Source organism: Etheostoma cragini, chromosome 11, assembly GCF_013103735.1.
Source record: "Etheostoma cragini isolate CJK2018 chromosome 11, CSU_Ecrag_1.0, whole genome shotgun sequence".
NCBI lineage: Eukaryota > Metazoa > Chordata > Actinopteri > Perciformes > Percidae > Etheostoma > Etheostoma cragini.
The window spans coordinates 11,234,619-11,249,737 of record NC_048417.1 but is presented as its reverse complement, the minus strand read 5'-3'; the positions used below and the strand labels follow the sequence as shown (position 1 = coordinate 11,249,737).

The 15,119-nt window shown below is 41.5% G+C and overlaps 1 protein-coding gene across 1 annotated transcript in view; it reads right to left on the bottom strand.

Annotated features, from left to right (window-relative positions):
• Window positions 1–409: 409 nt before the first annotated feature.
• Window positions 410–15,119, bottom strand: part of aff3 (AF4/FMR2 family, member 3) — an 18,256-nt gene continuing 3,546 nt past the window's right edge. Inside the window, exons 3-19 of the mRNA XM_034885702.1 lie at window positions 12,230–12,304; window positions 11,551–11,584; window positions 11,353–11,410; window positions 10,376–10,427; window positions 9,632–9,666; window positions 9,233–9,428; window positions 5,215–7,164; window positions 4,967–5,088; window positions 4,677–4,848; window positions 4,478–4,581; window positions 3,144–3,207; window positions 2,645–2,781; window positions 2,455–2,526; window positions 2,243–2,336; window positions 2,043–2,092; window positions 1,724–1,929; window positions 410–1,622 (exon numbers count right to left, since the gene is read on the bottom strand). Of these exons, the coding sequence (XP_034741593.1) occupies window positions 1,501–1,622; window positions 1,724–1,929; window positions 2,043–2,092; window positions 2,243–2,336; window positions 2,455–2,526; window positions 2,645–2,781; window positions 3,144–3,207; window positions 4,478–4,581; window positions 4,677–4,848; window positions 4,967–5,088; window positions 5,215–7,164; window positions 9,233–9,428; window positions 9,632–9,666; window positions 10,376–10,427; window positions 11,353–11,410; window positions 11,551–11,584; window positions 12,230–12,304 (3,543 nt within the window). The 3' untranslated portion in view covers window positions 410–1,500. The remainder of the gene's footprint in view (window positions 1,623–1,723; window positions 1,930–2,042; window positions 2,093–2,242; window positions 2,337–2,454; window positions 2,527–2,644; window positions 2,782–3,143; window positions 3,208–4,477; window positions 4,582–4,676; window positions 4,849–4,966; window positions 5,089–5,214; window positions 7,165–9,232; window positions 9,429–9,631; window positions 9,667–10,375; window positions 10,428–11,352; window positions 11,411–11,550; window positions 11,585–12,229; window positions 12,305–15,119) is intronic.

Below are 15,119 nucleotides of genomic sequence, written 5' to 3'. Positions count from 1 at the left end.
TTGGACTGTAGTGTGTTTGTGTGTCAGTGATAGAAATAAAGCCAGAGACAGAGTAAACAACCTAAGAGCCTCTTCCTTTTCAAGACTAATGCATCCATACATTAACACATGATTTAACACCCTGTCTACAAAGTTTATGATCATGAAATTAAAAAAACACTGTGAGACAATCACAGCAGAATAGTCAGTGGGATGCTTCTCCTAAACATTAGGGTGTTTTTCGAGGAGAAAGCTGTGCATTGTGTTTTAGAGACCAGGTTTGCTGCAGGCACAGGGGGCCATGGGATCGCTACGTGTCTTTGGGGCATCCTTGTTTATAAACAAATACCAATAATGATGCAAAAGTCTCCGAATCAAAGACTGTGTGCATGCCTGTATCGGAAAAATGTCACACTTGCATGGCTCTGAATCACCGCCCACGTATTTTATTTGTTGAGCAACTCAAATAATTTAAAGAAAATGAATGAAAGTAAAACGGCAAATCAGTTTGATTGTCTGGCTGACTTTTACAAGGTGAAACAAAAGAATCCTGATTTTTAAGAGGTCTTTTGGGCTGATGATTTGAAGAAAGTCTTGACTCACAGGTAACATTGTAAGCCTTCCGTTAAAACATGGAACATAACCCAAATTAGAGGTAAAGGATTATCACCTCGATAGTGATGCGGTTACCTGTGTCACACATACTGTAAGAAGCTGGGCATTTAAAATGCATACTCCTGAACTAGACCTCAGACAATACACATACAAACAAGTAAGTGACCTCTTAAACTTCATTATTCATTAAATTATATAATCCCATACTCAAAACAGGGACAAAAATAACATTTGCGTAAAAGAGATATTGGAGGTTGGCAACTAAGCTAACCAACATTTTTCTTTCTCCGGTTATTGTTCCTTTTGTCTTTCTTTTTTCTAAAAAACAGATAATCCATCAAATATTGCACAGTAAAAACACATACAAGATATTTAAAAAAGAAGAGTCATTAAAACCTTCATTAGAAAAAGATGCAGACAAATGTCCTACTTCGGAGAAAGTGGTATATGACTGATTGGTCTATTTTTTTAGCATCTTCTCCTGTTTTGGCAGCAGAGAAACAGTCCACTGGTTAATAATTAAATCTGAAGTACGAAAAGTTTAAAGTTAGACATGGAACTGTACTGTATGAGAGTCCTGTCACTGTGGGACATTTGGCAAATGATTAGAGACTTCAAATCCATAGCACACGCAACTCTTCAGATTAATCCAATGATGAGGAATAAGGTGCATGTAGTTCATCTGTGAGAAGTTAAAAGACTACTCGTTCAGAAGGTTGTGCACACAGTAAGCACCCCAGCATCCTATGAGGATGATCAGGCTCCATGGGATTTCATCCCCCTTCATTTCACACAGCTCAGTAGGTATCAGTGCTGTTCTGTCAGCTGCGTAGAGATCCAGAGTTTTGTCTCTTTAAACAAGACCTGGAGATCCAGCGGGCGGGTTACAGTAAATCCTCCCCGTCGTTAGTTAAGTTTGGCACTGATGCGTATCCACTGAAGAGCCTGTCTGGTGTACTGGACAGCGTGAGCAATGCTACTGTGAAGAGTCAACGGTCCAGACAACGTATTTAAGTAGTTGAAGAACTCTGTAATGAAAAAGGAAGACAGACAGTGTTCTTAAAACATCGTTGTTTGACACAACGTGGCTTATTTTCATATCAATTCAACTCAACCATTAGATGGATACCTTTATTCTCTTGTGCGAGGTTGTCTGCCACCTCCCAGTACTCATAGCTGTACAGGACACTGTTGGTAATGTTCAGATGATTTGCTGCCATCTGGTGGATACGTTGGGGAATGCTTATGACAGAGGGGAAGGCGCTGCCCCCGTGTGAACCCCGTCCAAGGTGTTTGGCATTGGGTGAAAGTGAAGACGGGGGTCCTTCTGTACCCCTGGAAGTGATAACACGTACACAAAGTGGTGGTGATCAATGAAGGTGCAGTGGCTGGAATGCAAGCTAATGAAACAGAGAGCATGAAATATGCACAAGTAATTATCCACCTACTTCCCAGAGTCACTCCAACAGGGCGGTGTGGAAGCCACTTTGGGAGAAGTCTGTAATAACACCATAAACAAGTCATCCACACCCAAATGTTGAAATTCTAACACAAACTTGAAAGGACAAAAAAATGTAGTTTATGTTAATGTGTCTATGCAAATGGAACCTCAGATATTTTTTTATTTTATGTTTTTTTATAGTTATACCTTAAAGTAGTCCAGGAGAACTTTGGAGTATTTCAGTGCATGGTCCTTCTTTAAGCGAAACATTTGCCAGTAAAGGAGGGCAAGGCACCGGAAACTGTGGACAACACAAGCAGACGTCAATGAGACTCAGATGGACCACAAATCATCCTCAAAGTACAGGTCCTTCAGAGTGATGATAGATGTGGCGTAAACAGAGGAAATGACATACGCACCACAGAACCGCCAGCTGTTTGTCTTCCTGTCTTGCCCCAGGGCCAGAGTGGCTCTTCAGCCTCATTGCGTACCTTGAGACACAGGACTGTTAAAACTGAGCTGCAGTTGGTGTATAGGTATCTGTGAGTGTATGTTTGTCTCTCAAATTGAAATTATTTGCTTTTGTTTTTGCATGAGTGTACAGTATACCTAATAAGATCCACTGTCTCTGAGTACATGGTATAAGGAGACTTTGCCTCTAGAGGCCCTTCCTCCATTGCTTTCCCACATTCCATGAAGGAGAGAGCAGCATCAACGTAATTCACAGCCTTCCCCAGTTTGTCCACCTGGAAATAAGAAATCCAACGTTTAAGTAACATTGAGAGTAAATATTAAATCAATACATGCATATCGTAGCCTTAAGTGTCTAAAACAAGCAGGAATTAGCTGAAATTACTTCAGCTCTGTGCAGTAGAGAGATGTATCCAGGAGGTGTTTAGCCTAGCTTAGACAAAAACTGCACGCAGCGTAAAATGGCTGAATGTATCTTATGTTTGTTTGACTCAAGATTTACTTACTTGCTTACTAAACACATTAAAATGTTGCCAAACATCAGAAAGCAAGTAGTTCCATTTCCTCAAAAATGTCAATGATTGTACAACATCCCAACTGTCAGCAATTTACATTCAGTCAAAGATAAAGCACTCACCATTGCGTCGGCACGGTGCTTCATCCTTTTAGCTTCATGTAAGTAGTACTCAGCATGGTGCGGACTAAGATGGGCAGAAATACAAAAACATGAGCACAGTGCAGCTGTAGTGTTTTTTTGTCACCAGTAAGTCACAACAGACAGTTGTCTGGTGAGTGTGTATCTAACTAGTCTCGCATTGCCAGACCTATCTCCACAGCGATAGGTCTGGCCACACCACAGATACATTCTGGGATAGGAGAAAAAAAACTCTGGGTTGTTTGCATTTCTTTAAAGGTCCCATGACATGGTGCTCTTTGGAGGCTTTTATGTAGACCTCAGTAGTCCCCCTAATACCATATCTGAAGTCTCTTTGCTGAAATGCAGCCTTGGTGCAGATTTCCAGCCACTAGAGCCAGTCCCACAATGATCTTTCCTTAGGATGTGCCATTTCTGAGTCTGTAGCTTTTAAAGAGGGGGGGGGCAAGGTGGAGGCTGAAAGTGTGGCCTTGACCAACTGCCACTTTGCTCGTTTTAAAGCTATGATGCCACTCTCAAGTTTGGGCCAAATTTTCTGGGCGGGCAAAGCAGATAAAGGGGGAGGTAACCTTGCCCCTTATAACTTCAGAAGGGGCAAGATTCCAGATCGGCCGATCTGAGCTTTCATTTCCTCAAAGGCAGAGCAAGATACCCAGGGCTCAGTTTATAACTATTGCCAATTCTTACCACTGGGGGACCATAAGCAGGCTAGGAGAACTCATATATTATTTTTTTTAAACGTCATAAAATGAAATTTTCATGCCACGGGACCTTTAAACCAATCACTCCGGACACAGCGATGGTGGCTCTGCAACATAGTCTTGAGAAGGAACTTGTTTTGGTGGAACTTTTCAACTCCGCAAAAGAAAACGCCACATACAAAATAATTAAAAGGTAACTGTTCACACAGTACAGTAATGTGAGCTATTTAAATCAGCTGGATACATGGTTGAACATAATTTGCTTTCACCATATCGCGTGTGTTCTTTGCCCATTGCAATCCCACCAATCGGTCCCAGTTAGATAGTTAAGGTCATAAACATGTTCTTTGTAAATCTTTACAATCAGTCCCTAAAAGAACCAGGCAGGCTGGCCTTGCTGCACGATCCCCGTTTCTTTTTCCAAATTTGCAATTTTAGCTTGCTAGGTCAAAGTTTGTTGTTGTTTTCCAAAGCAAACAGAGTTTGAGAACGGCAACACACAGAGAGCAGAAGGTGGCGCCGGATGTCAGACAATTATCCTGGAAATGTTATTCTGTTGATCCAGGCTAGTATCTAACAAACATCAAGCAGTGTGGGCTATGCAGTGATGCTCACGTTTCATTGTTTGGCACGGTCCCCCTGTGTCCTGCAGGGCCCCAGGACTCTAGTGGTGGTTGGGGCTGTCTTGACACTTTGACACATTCCACCTCCATCTTGGGCTGAGTGCACAGGTGAAGAAAAAGATGTGAAATAAACCAAAAGGCTGTGAGGAATGAAGTTGGGATGATCCAAACAAGTGCTTTAGTTGTATCACCTTTATAGCCGAATCTCTATTCTTGTCTCTGTTTTTGTGGACATGGACGTGATGCTGCTCTGAAGTCTTTGTTTTGAGGGGAGGCTTGGTGGACTCCGGGCTGTCGGACAGTGGAGACAGGGGAGACAGGGGAGACAACGGCCTCTTGCTGTCCAAGTACTCCTCCAAGTACCTGCACGTATACGAACACACATGGGGTGTAAATATAAATATGCTTATTGTATTTGTGTATACAGCTTGATTGTACATGTGTATGTGAGAGAAAGTGGTGTGTTTAGTTGTTTTTTCACCCGTTGTGTGTGGTCTCGGTGACAAAGTCAGCTGTGTGAGATGAAGACTCTGTATGGCCTGAGAGGTCATTTGCATACGGAATACTCCTCTTGCTTTCACTTTGTGACACACTGTTCTCCAACTGGTCACACACAAACACACATCCGCATGCTTTGAAGAACAAGCCCGTATCATTGCTTTCATATTTGTGCATGCACAATTACACATCAAATTCAACAGTGAAGAGGGTAAATATGCTGTTGTCTACCTTGCGTTTTCTTTTACTGTCTTTTGTCACAGACTCAGGAACGAAAAGGTGTTTCATAGCTTCTCTTTGCTTATCCTTGGATGAGGAAGAGGAAGGTTTTTTAACAGTAGAACTAGTAGTGCTGTCCGGGACCCTTTTGAGAAGACAGAGGTCTATCTGCACCACCAGATTTCTAAGCCCTCGCTGGAAAGGCGCTGTAGCTTGTTCACCACGCCCGAACGGGACCAGGGTGTAGAGTTTTTGCTTCCTCTCACTCTGCTGCCCTTCACTTGGATTACCTGAGGTTGGTATTCTGGGCTGCACAACCTTCGGCCTGTTGGCTTCAGGCCTGCCTGGGCCTTGTTGCCCTCTCTTGGGGAGTCTCTTGTGAGAAGTGGAGTCTGCCGGAACTTTAGTGATCGGAGCCTGAAATTCCGATTCTGAATCTGAATTTGAAGACGACGAGGCAGAGGGTGAGGAGGATGGTCTGTGAGGAGTTGGGGAACGTGACGGAGGAGGTGATGGATCTGGCTGTAACTCTCTCTGCTCCTCACTTCTCCCTCCCTTTTTTGTCCTTCCTTCGGTATTGGTAGGCAGTCTCTGTTTGGCCTGGACTGTTTGCCATTCACGTCTATGTTGCTGCTCCCTCCCCCTCCTCTTTTCCCCTCTTGCAGTCTCCTCTCTCCTCCTCCGCGTCTCTATCACTCCCTCCTCCTCTGCCTCCTCCTCCTCTTCTTCTGCCGAACTCTGGATCCAGGGACGTCTCAGTAGCTGCTCCTCCGCCAGCCTCCTGTCTTCCTTTCTCTCCTGTTTTCCTGGTTGTTTTTCCTGATGTCTGTTCTCGTTTCTCTTGTGTTTTCTCCCCTCTGCTTGGGTCAAATGATCTCCCCTGTGTTCCACCTCCTGTTCCTTGGAATGGGGTTTCTTTTGTGTTGTTTTTGTAAGGTCGACATGCACAGAATTTGGCGCTGTAGCTTCAGAAGACTTGGCCCTATGTTTAAGGCCGGGTGTTGATCTAGAGTTCAACCCAGTATTAGATTTAGTAGAAGCTTTAGAGGTAGATTGGGAATGGGAACTATGATCAGAGTTGGTTTCACGACTAGTTGGAATTAAGTGCTTAGCTGTTTTGGGGCTATGTTGTAAGCTGGATTGAAATGAAGGCCTGGGTCTGTGGTTGGAGTTGTGGTTGGATCTGCTACTCTGGATTTGCTCTATATGTGATGCATGTTTGGCTTTTGGAGCCTCAGAGAGCTGTTTAGAACTTGGATGGGAGTTAGGTTTAGGTCTAGATTTTTGGCTGTGACTCTGGTTAGAGTTTAAAAGAGTAGAAGCCTTGGGTTTGCTTTGGTCTTGGTTCTCTGTGGGTCGGATCTTGTGCTGATGAGTTGGCTGAAGATGAGTACTGTTCGTAGTTTTACTTTTGGTGTTGGTGTAAGGCAATGGCGTAATCCTATTTTTTGTCCTGTGGGGATTAGTTGTTAGGCTAGGTTGTGTTGTCCGAACCTCTGGGTAGTGCCGGACCCTGGAAGGAGCAGGTACGCTGGGACTGGGTCTTCTTGGAGGGTCTCTAGATATAGGGCTGGGGCTACGGCTTGCTCTCGGGCTCCCACATGGACTGGGGCATACACTTGGAACCGGGCTAGGGATCGGATTGTGCCTTGGGCTAGGGCTGGGACTTGGGCATGTGCTGGGAAATGGGCTGGGGCTAGGGCAGTAGCTATATCCAGGGCTAGGTAGGGGGCTGTTGTTGTGGCTGTAATTAAACTGTGGGCTGGGAATAGGGCTTTGGCTAGGGCTGTATTCCTGATTGCTGTCCCACGACCTGGCTGGAGATGGGGCTCTTTGAGTGCTGGGAGAGGGAAGGTTTCCTGCAATAACCTGGGAGGGATCCTGGTCACTGCTGGCAGATTTGTTCCGAGACTTCTTTAGCCATTTATCCAACTGCCACTGGGCCGCAGACGGGTGATCAGTCTTGAAAGAGCATAGAAAACCAAAAATAAATATTAAATCATAAACTAAATGAATCTAATATTGAGATTGAAAATCTGAGTCAAGTATTTTCAAAACCTACCCAAAGTTTCAAAAGTACAGAAGAATGTTTGACCTATTGCATAGTCATATATACATTATTTTATTGGACTATTATTACTGATGTATTAATGTGTACATAAAAGCTAATTTTAACTACTTCACACATTGTTAAGGAGTTCAGCCCAAATAAACAATTCCAGCAACAATTGGCTCCTGAAAAATTATGTTAGTCCAGAAAGAATGTGTTTTTAATTCAAACAACATTTTTTAAAGAATTAACTGAATCAAGAAAGTGTAAAGTGTGTTTCTTTACTAGAATTTTGAAAAACTTGATTTAAAAAAAATACTCAAAACAAATTGATTTGCATTGAAAACCTGTTAAAATATTCCTACTGCGCTGGTGGTTTTTATTCACATTTTAAGAAAATAAGAGGTCCAAGAGGACTCAATCATGGACTAAAATGACTTGATAAGAAGTACATTTCTGCAGGGAACATACAGCATGTATTATAATTTAAAAAGGAGATAATTAGAAAGTTAAAAACTAATTATTAATAGAGTAACTTAAGCTCTGAAATATGTATGTATTAAAGTAGTGAAGTAGAAGTGTGAAGTAACAGCAAATAGAAATACTCAAGTAAAGTACAATTACCTCTAAGTTGTACTTAAGTGCGATATGTGAGCAAATCTATTTGTTACACTCCACTGTACATGTTCTTTTCTGTACTAGTTCAGAGATAACAAGGCGCTAGCAGAGACAACCATGGGAGGAATGACACATATTACTATACTCACTGCACATAACAAATACCTCACTGACTCAGCTGCAATTAAAACAATTTAAACTCCAAAAATTGGAATCTGGATAATGACTCTTGGAGCCTGTCAAAAATTCCAACTGACATTATAACCTCCCTTCAATAGCCTACTTACTACACAGTCTCACAGCACACATCTGTGCTTACAGTAGCTCAACCCCCAGCCAATTATGCCAAATGACTCACTTAATGTTTGCTCAACAACTGGCTTGGTAACCAAAAATGAGATGAACACATGAGAAAGCAGACGTTTCTACTAAATAGAAAAAAACAAAGAGGATACTCACGGCTGGAGAGCAAACTTCTTTCTCTCTCTCTCTCGCGTGTTCTCTCTTTCTCTCGTTGCTGACCAGGAACTAAATTAAACCTCTACTCCTCAAGTCAAACAGTGACCCCCTCCCCACATCCCTCACCCTCTTTCCAGAGAAGACACTGCATCTCTTGTACAGTCTCAACTGCCCTCCCTCCTTCTTTTCTGTCCCTCCTTCTTTCTCCCAATACCTAGAACTCTGAATTCACTGCTTCCATAACTCCAACCCCCATCTTTTCCTTGGGAGACATTTAAACAGTCCACGTAAATGAAAAACACATGGTGTTCACCCCTCCGCCTCACCACCCCCAAACACACACTTCACTCCCTCCCTCTCTATAGGGGCCCAATGTAGTGCATGTTTAGTAATACAGTCCACTATGTCATACAGGGCCTTCCATTCATAAAAGAGGAGCAGGTTTCCCCTTCATTCCACACATAGTACACATCTCACCCACAATGCTGCACACCTCCAAAAGCCTGTCATACCTACCACACTCCACACCACAGCACTAAGTGACCCATTCACTAGTTATCTAAGATAATGCTTTGGAAGTAGTCCATATTAGCTGTGTGGACAGTTGGTTTGAAAGCAAAGGTAACTAGTTGTAGATGTAAACATGAACTTGAGTCTTGATGACTTCCACCTCCCGAGGGCTTTCTTCTTTAAGACTGGACCAAAGCTACCTCTGCCCCTCACCCTCCCCATCTACAACTCATGGCATTCCTCATTCCTCTGTCCCTTCCCACACCTGCCGTCAACTGCCTCGAGGCCACCTCTCCCTGCAGAGAATTTACTTGAGGAAGAGACAGACAGGCGAGGCATGGACAGAGAAGATAGAGAGCAGAAGAAGAGGAGGCTGTGGGTCAGCGTTGCTACCTCCTTGCTGTTGTGGCTGTGGGTTGGCTGTGTGTTGGCAGGCGATGCAGGATCTGGGAGAACGTCTGGGCTCCGGCTGGGGCTCCGGGAGTGAAAGCTGCTGCTTCCCGACCCAGCGGTGGAGTCCGAGCCTGAAGAGTCTGAGCTGGAATGTCTCACCCGCCTGCCATGTGTGTGCACTCGCTGTGCTGACAGGCTGTCGATCAACACACAAACACACAGACACAAACATCAGAGAGGGGTCAGTGAACATACACAGCCGAGTGGAGTCCACACACACACACACACACACACACACACACACACACACACACACAGGGCGGCAGACAGATACTTGTTTACAGACAAACATCCAAAGCTCATATCCATAATACACACTTGATATTTGTAATATAGTACCTGTGTCCATCCCAGGAAGTTGACTCATGAGTTACCTTCAGGGACACCGAAAAAACAAAACAGTAAGTAATTATCTACTGCAGCAGCATAATGTACGGCTGGCTTCACTCAGTGTCTTACCTCTGCTGTCTAAATATTCTTAGTAGCAGTTGTGCCAAACTGTGTATAGGTGTGTGTGTGCACACAATTAAACACTACCAGAAAAACAGGCATCCTTTAGCAGGAGCTGCCAAACAATCCAGTCATAGTCTCAGTTTCGCTTTGTCTCACACTTCCTTTTTCTGTTCTCTCCCACTCTCCTTCACTGTCTGTTTGCCTTTTTAAGCATGCACATAACATGAAGATATGTCCAGCTTTGATCAAAACTACTTAGTTACTCAATGTGTCAGTTATTATTTCTACCTAATATTTGTCCCATATGGGATTAGAAGACACTGCTAACATACAAAACATGCATCTTCCAGTAATACATAGAATATATAACAACATTACATTGCTGTTACAACGTTACTACTTTTATATACTTTCAAAAATACATATTGACATGGAAAAATTCCAAATGAACTTTAAAATTAAACTGAAAATAACTGCCACAAGCCCGCAGTTTTTCCAGAAGAAGGGCTTTTTTTTCTCTCATCTCTCAGACTTTCTCCAAGAAGCTGGATAATTAATCTTACTAAAAAATAATGCTGATGTTATTATTATTCACCAGTAACAATAGAGACATACAGTAGTATCACCTACCCTTTGAGTGTCATCATCATCACTGCTCAGCTTCAGATCATCAGCAAGCATTCTGTAAGCAATGAAACACAGACTCAGACACTAGGATTTTCAATAGAGACGCATCAATACTATTTTTTTTTCTCCCAGTGCCGATTCTGATAAGTCAGGATATCTATCAATACTGAGTACTGATTGGAAACCAGCGCGCTCTTTTACAAATCCATCTTATCAGATTGGTGCCTCCATAGTTTTAAACACTTTTAAGTCATCTGGAAAATGTTGATCAAAATAAAAAAAATTGATGGGTTATTTTTACAGTAAACTTCCACAACAATGAGCTTGTGTGATCAAACCAAGAGACTGTATTAGCCAGAAATGGATACACATAATCTGAAGTAAGTAAGTAAGTAAAGATATTGTAGCACCTATTTGATTTGCACTTATATTTCAAAAACAAAGATAACTCAATTCTCAAAGCCTCACAAATTTGCATCCAAACGTGTCAAATGACCTTTACATATTGTACTAATTTCTGTCTTTTTAATATATGTAATTAGGTACATTTAGGTTACATTGCAAAAAAAGGGCTCAGAATCTGTGGAAAAAAGGCTTCTTCCAAATGTTTTGAAAATGTTACATCCCAAAGGCTGTGTGATAATGTGGAACAGGCAATTGGCTTACAACACTGAACATGTGTTTCGCCGTAAAAGGAGGATGTAAAGAGGTAACAAACAGGAGCACATCGGTCTCAACTGACAGCTTTAGGAATGTTAACTGACCTTTGACCCGACCTTGTTATGTAGCCTGAAACCCTGTGTGTGCTGACCCATAAGTCTAATTCCTTAATGCTGTTCCCTGTGATTGTACTGACGAGGATGTCCATGATTTGTAATTTTAAAAAAGTCGCTGAGAAGAAAACATACATCATGTGTGTGATATATTATATTGTCTATGCTTGACCTTCAGTGGATCAGGTTTCCTCATTACCCACTTACGATTTGTGAGGTGCCACGCGAGGGTGACGGGTCGTTCGTAGCTGTACATCCCCCCGATCTTACAGAGAGAAAGCAAAAGAGAGAGAGAGTTAAAACATATTTAAAACCAGGCAACAAACAATGTATTAACAGAGAGCCAATTGTACATTTTTGCACATATCAGACAAGCAAACCTTCTCAGTAAATGTTTTCACATACTTTGCCTTTGCTGTGCAGTTGGTAGTTTTGTTTCCTTTGGAAAGAGGGAGAACAAAAGATTGTGAGCAAAAAACTCTATTTACATACCTAAATGCTTATTTATTGGTTTTTGTTTTTATATATATTTTTCATGGAGCTCAATTCTACTACGCAGTTTTTATCTTTGTTTTTAAAAGAGGCATGCTCATATTTTAATCATGCTTTACATATTTCTTTGTTTTGCGGAATCACAATAAAAAGAACCTTCAATCTAAAAGAGTACTACAAAGATTTTGCATTACTCTACGGTATAACATTGTCACGAAGGGCAATTAAAAAGGATTAAAAAAAAACAACCAGAGTTCGCTGTGGAGGTGCAGTTGTGTTATGGTAGTAGTGGTTATTGTAGCCTCAAACTGCTAGCCTGAAGCAGAGCTGAGGAGCAGGTTCCAGTAAGCTGACTTCTTTCTAATTCCAAACACCCAGAATTTTAAACTTGTAGTCTTCAGACCCAACTGACACTGACTCAAGTGACATGACTTAAGGCAATGTATCCAATTTTGCACAGCTCTCTCTGGAGCCACAACTGGTTTTATACACATGCGCAATAGTGCTCCCCAAGACCTGTAAACACACTTTTTAGGGGTGTTCCACTTTAATTATCAAAGATAAACAAGACATATACAACAAACACACCTACCTTAGGGTTATAGAGGATTCGTTGGGCCCGGTCACCCCCTAAGGCTTGCTGAGACGGCCAGGACTGAGTCATGTCCTGTGCAACAGAAGGGAGGGAGGGTCAAAGGTGAATTGTGAGACTTCACTGTGATTGATTTTCTAAGTATACAGAAACTCCAGCCCTCCTAAATCTGTTCCCAGAACGTTCTTCATTTTTCTTTCATTTAAGAGCAACTTATCTCTCCCATTTACTTCCATACAGGGCAGAAAGCCTCATCTGACAGCTCTGTTTCTTCCCACCAGGGGGGAGTGTGACTGTGATAAATATGGGTTAGTCTCAGTGTCTGGTGTTGGCTGTAGGCTGACTGATGTGTGTTACATGGTTGGTGTGGGAGTGTACACTTTGCAGCTGTGTCAAGATTCCACTGCAATCATTTTGTTTCTTTTTGATTTATCTCCAGCCGTATCTTTTTCCAGGTATTTCAAGTGTCTGCTATATATATTTTTTTAAAGCTATTTTTATGTTTCCCAGCTCTTTTCTCTTTTGAAAAGTAAACAAAGTGAGCAAATTAAAAACCCTGGCTCCATTTGTTTTGTTTGTGAACCACTTACACAGTTTAGTCTGAAAATTTGATTTGATAAACTTTCTAGAAATGGCATGATTTTGCATTCCAAGAGGACCGGTCGGAGTTTCACTAGACTGACTGAAGTTTAATATACGTATAAAAGAAAAATAACATTAAATAATTTGCTAGATACAATCTATTGAATGTGACGATGTTCTTGCTTTTTTTAAATTTCAAAAATCAAAAGTTAGTTGATTACATTTAGAGAAAGTATAAACATCAGTTCATGCTCAGTACTTACATTTTACAGACTGAAGGAGTAATGAATCAGCAACACATTAAGTTTTTATGAAAACTACTTTAAGTGGCAGGCATATTTAATTCTTGAACGCATTGTGCAATTACAGCCAAATTTAGTTTACAGTTCACACAGGGACACCCATAGACATGTGGACACATACCCAACCAACAAAAGTGGATGGTAGTCCACCTATAGGTGGCGCTACAGCAACGTGATAAGGGTAACCCTCACACCACATCCTTTAACAAATCCCTAATGTTCTCACATAGAAAATAAAATTCTGCCTTCTCCCAATTAGTTTAAATGTTGATACAATATAAAAAAAATAAAACGTTTTATTTATTTTTTATTTATTTTTTAATTCAGGACAATGCACATTGATGAACATGTCCAGCAGTACACTTAAAAATAGCAGCTTGTAGCCCGAGGGCTAATTTCCAACTGTAGTCCATTAGGCTGGTTGAAGTTACATTAAAAAATGACAAAGAATATACAATAATAATATTTGTTGTGATGATTGTGTATGTTTTGGTTTTCCTGTCTTGATTGTTTAAGGTCCCAATGATGGTTTCGGTTTCTGTTTCCTGGTTATTTTGTAGTAGTCTAGTTCTGTTGTGTTCTGTAATGTGTTCCACCTGTTCCCCAGCCCTAGTGTTACCTGAGCTGTGTTTTGCTCGTTACCTGATGTATTTAGTCTTTGTATTTCCCTTGTCTTGTGTCAGATAATTCTTGTCTGTTGTTGTAGTTGATGGGTTTTTGTGTTCTTGTGTGGATTTCCCTCTGGTCCTTGTGTAAAGCACTTTGAATTGCCCTGTTGCTGAAATGTGCTATACAAATAAAGCTGCCTTGCCTTGCCTTGGTCTCTTTGTTCCCGTTTTGTTATCCCAATCTTTTGGTTTGAACCTTGTTTTTTGTTAATAAATCTTCCACCTATACACCTAACAGCTCTTTGCTGTTGGGTCCTTAAATTCCTTGAGTTGTAACAATTTGGTATATATAACAAGGAGAAACAGAGAAAATGCTTGCCAGAGGTGTGGACGCAAACAGTATAAACATGATTATTATACTATATTAATTATAGGATAATAATAATGTTTCAAATACATTTGGGGGCATTCTCACAGATCAGTGACAGCAGGTTTCACTGCTCGCCCTGATTCAAGTGATTACACTTGATTATACAACTGGACTATTATGAAAATTGAAACCATTTCTTATTTGTTGTCTGCACCGTTCTCAAGAGGAAACCAGCCACACGGAGAGAGCTCTGCATCCACGGTGCACAGTCTTTGCTCCTGCTCTGATTATAATCTCTGCTGATTAGATTGCCTGAAGTCACATTCAAACAAACCAGGCCTCATGGATGCTGACAAAATGGCCTGATTTTGTACCATAGCATAATCTGGTTCCTCAGCTGTGTGTCCTAATGTGGAAGCATTGGGGTTCAGTGTGTAATGTGTGAGGTGATCACTGGGTGAGGGATAGCAGTAGCAGAAACACTGACCAAGCACTGGAAAAGGTAATTTTTTTTTTAGCAGGGTTGTCTGAGGATTTGTGTGTGTAGCCTACATGTGCTTGTGTGTGTCGGTGGTCTGAGTGCGGAACAGAATGTGTGGTAACAAACACCGAACCCAACTAAAGTTGTTGAGATCAGAATAGTTCAGCATTTTGGAAATTACATTTAAATCAATATCACTTACAGTGGTGCTCATAAGTTTACATGCCCATGCTTAAGTTGACTAAAAATAGGAATACAAAATTCATGTTTTGGAAATTTATCTCAATACCTTAAGTAAGAAATTAGGTAAAATCCAACCTTTAAGGACACCAATTTTCTTCTATGTTCCCTTGACCTTTGGAATGAAACTAACCCCGCAACATCACATACCCTTCACCATACATAGAGATCGGGATGGGATACTTTCCATAAAATCATCTCTAAATGCAAATCCAACCAGCTATTCAAGAGGTCAAGAGTCTGGGCGTCATCCTCGATTCCTCCCTCTCCTTTCAGTCACACATAAATAATATCTGCCGGTCTGCAT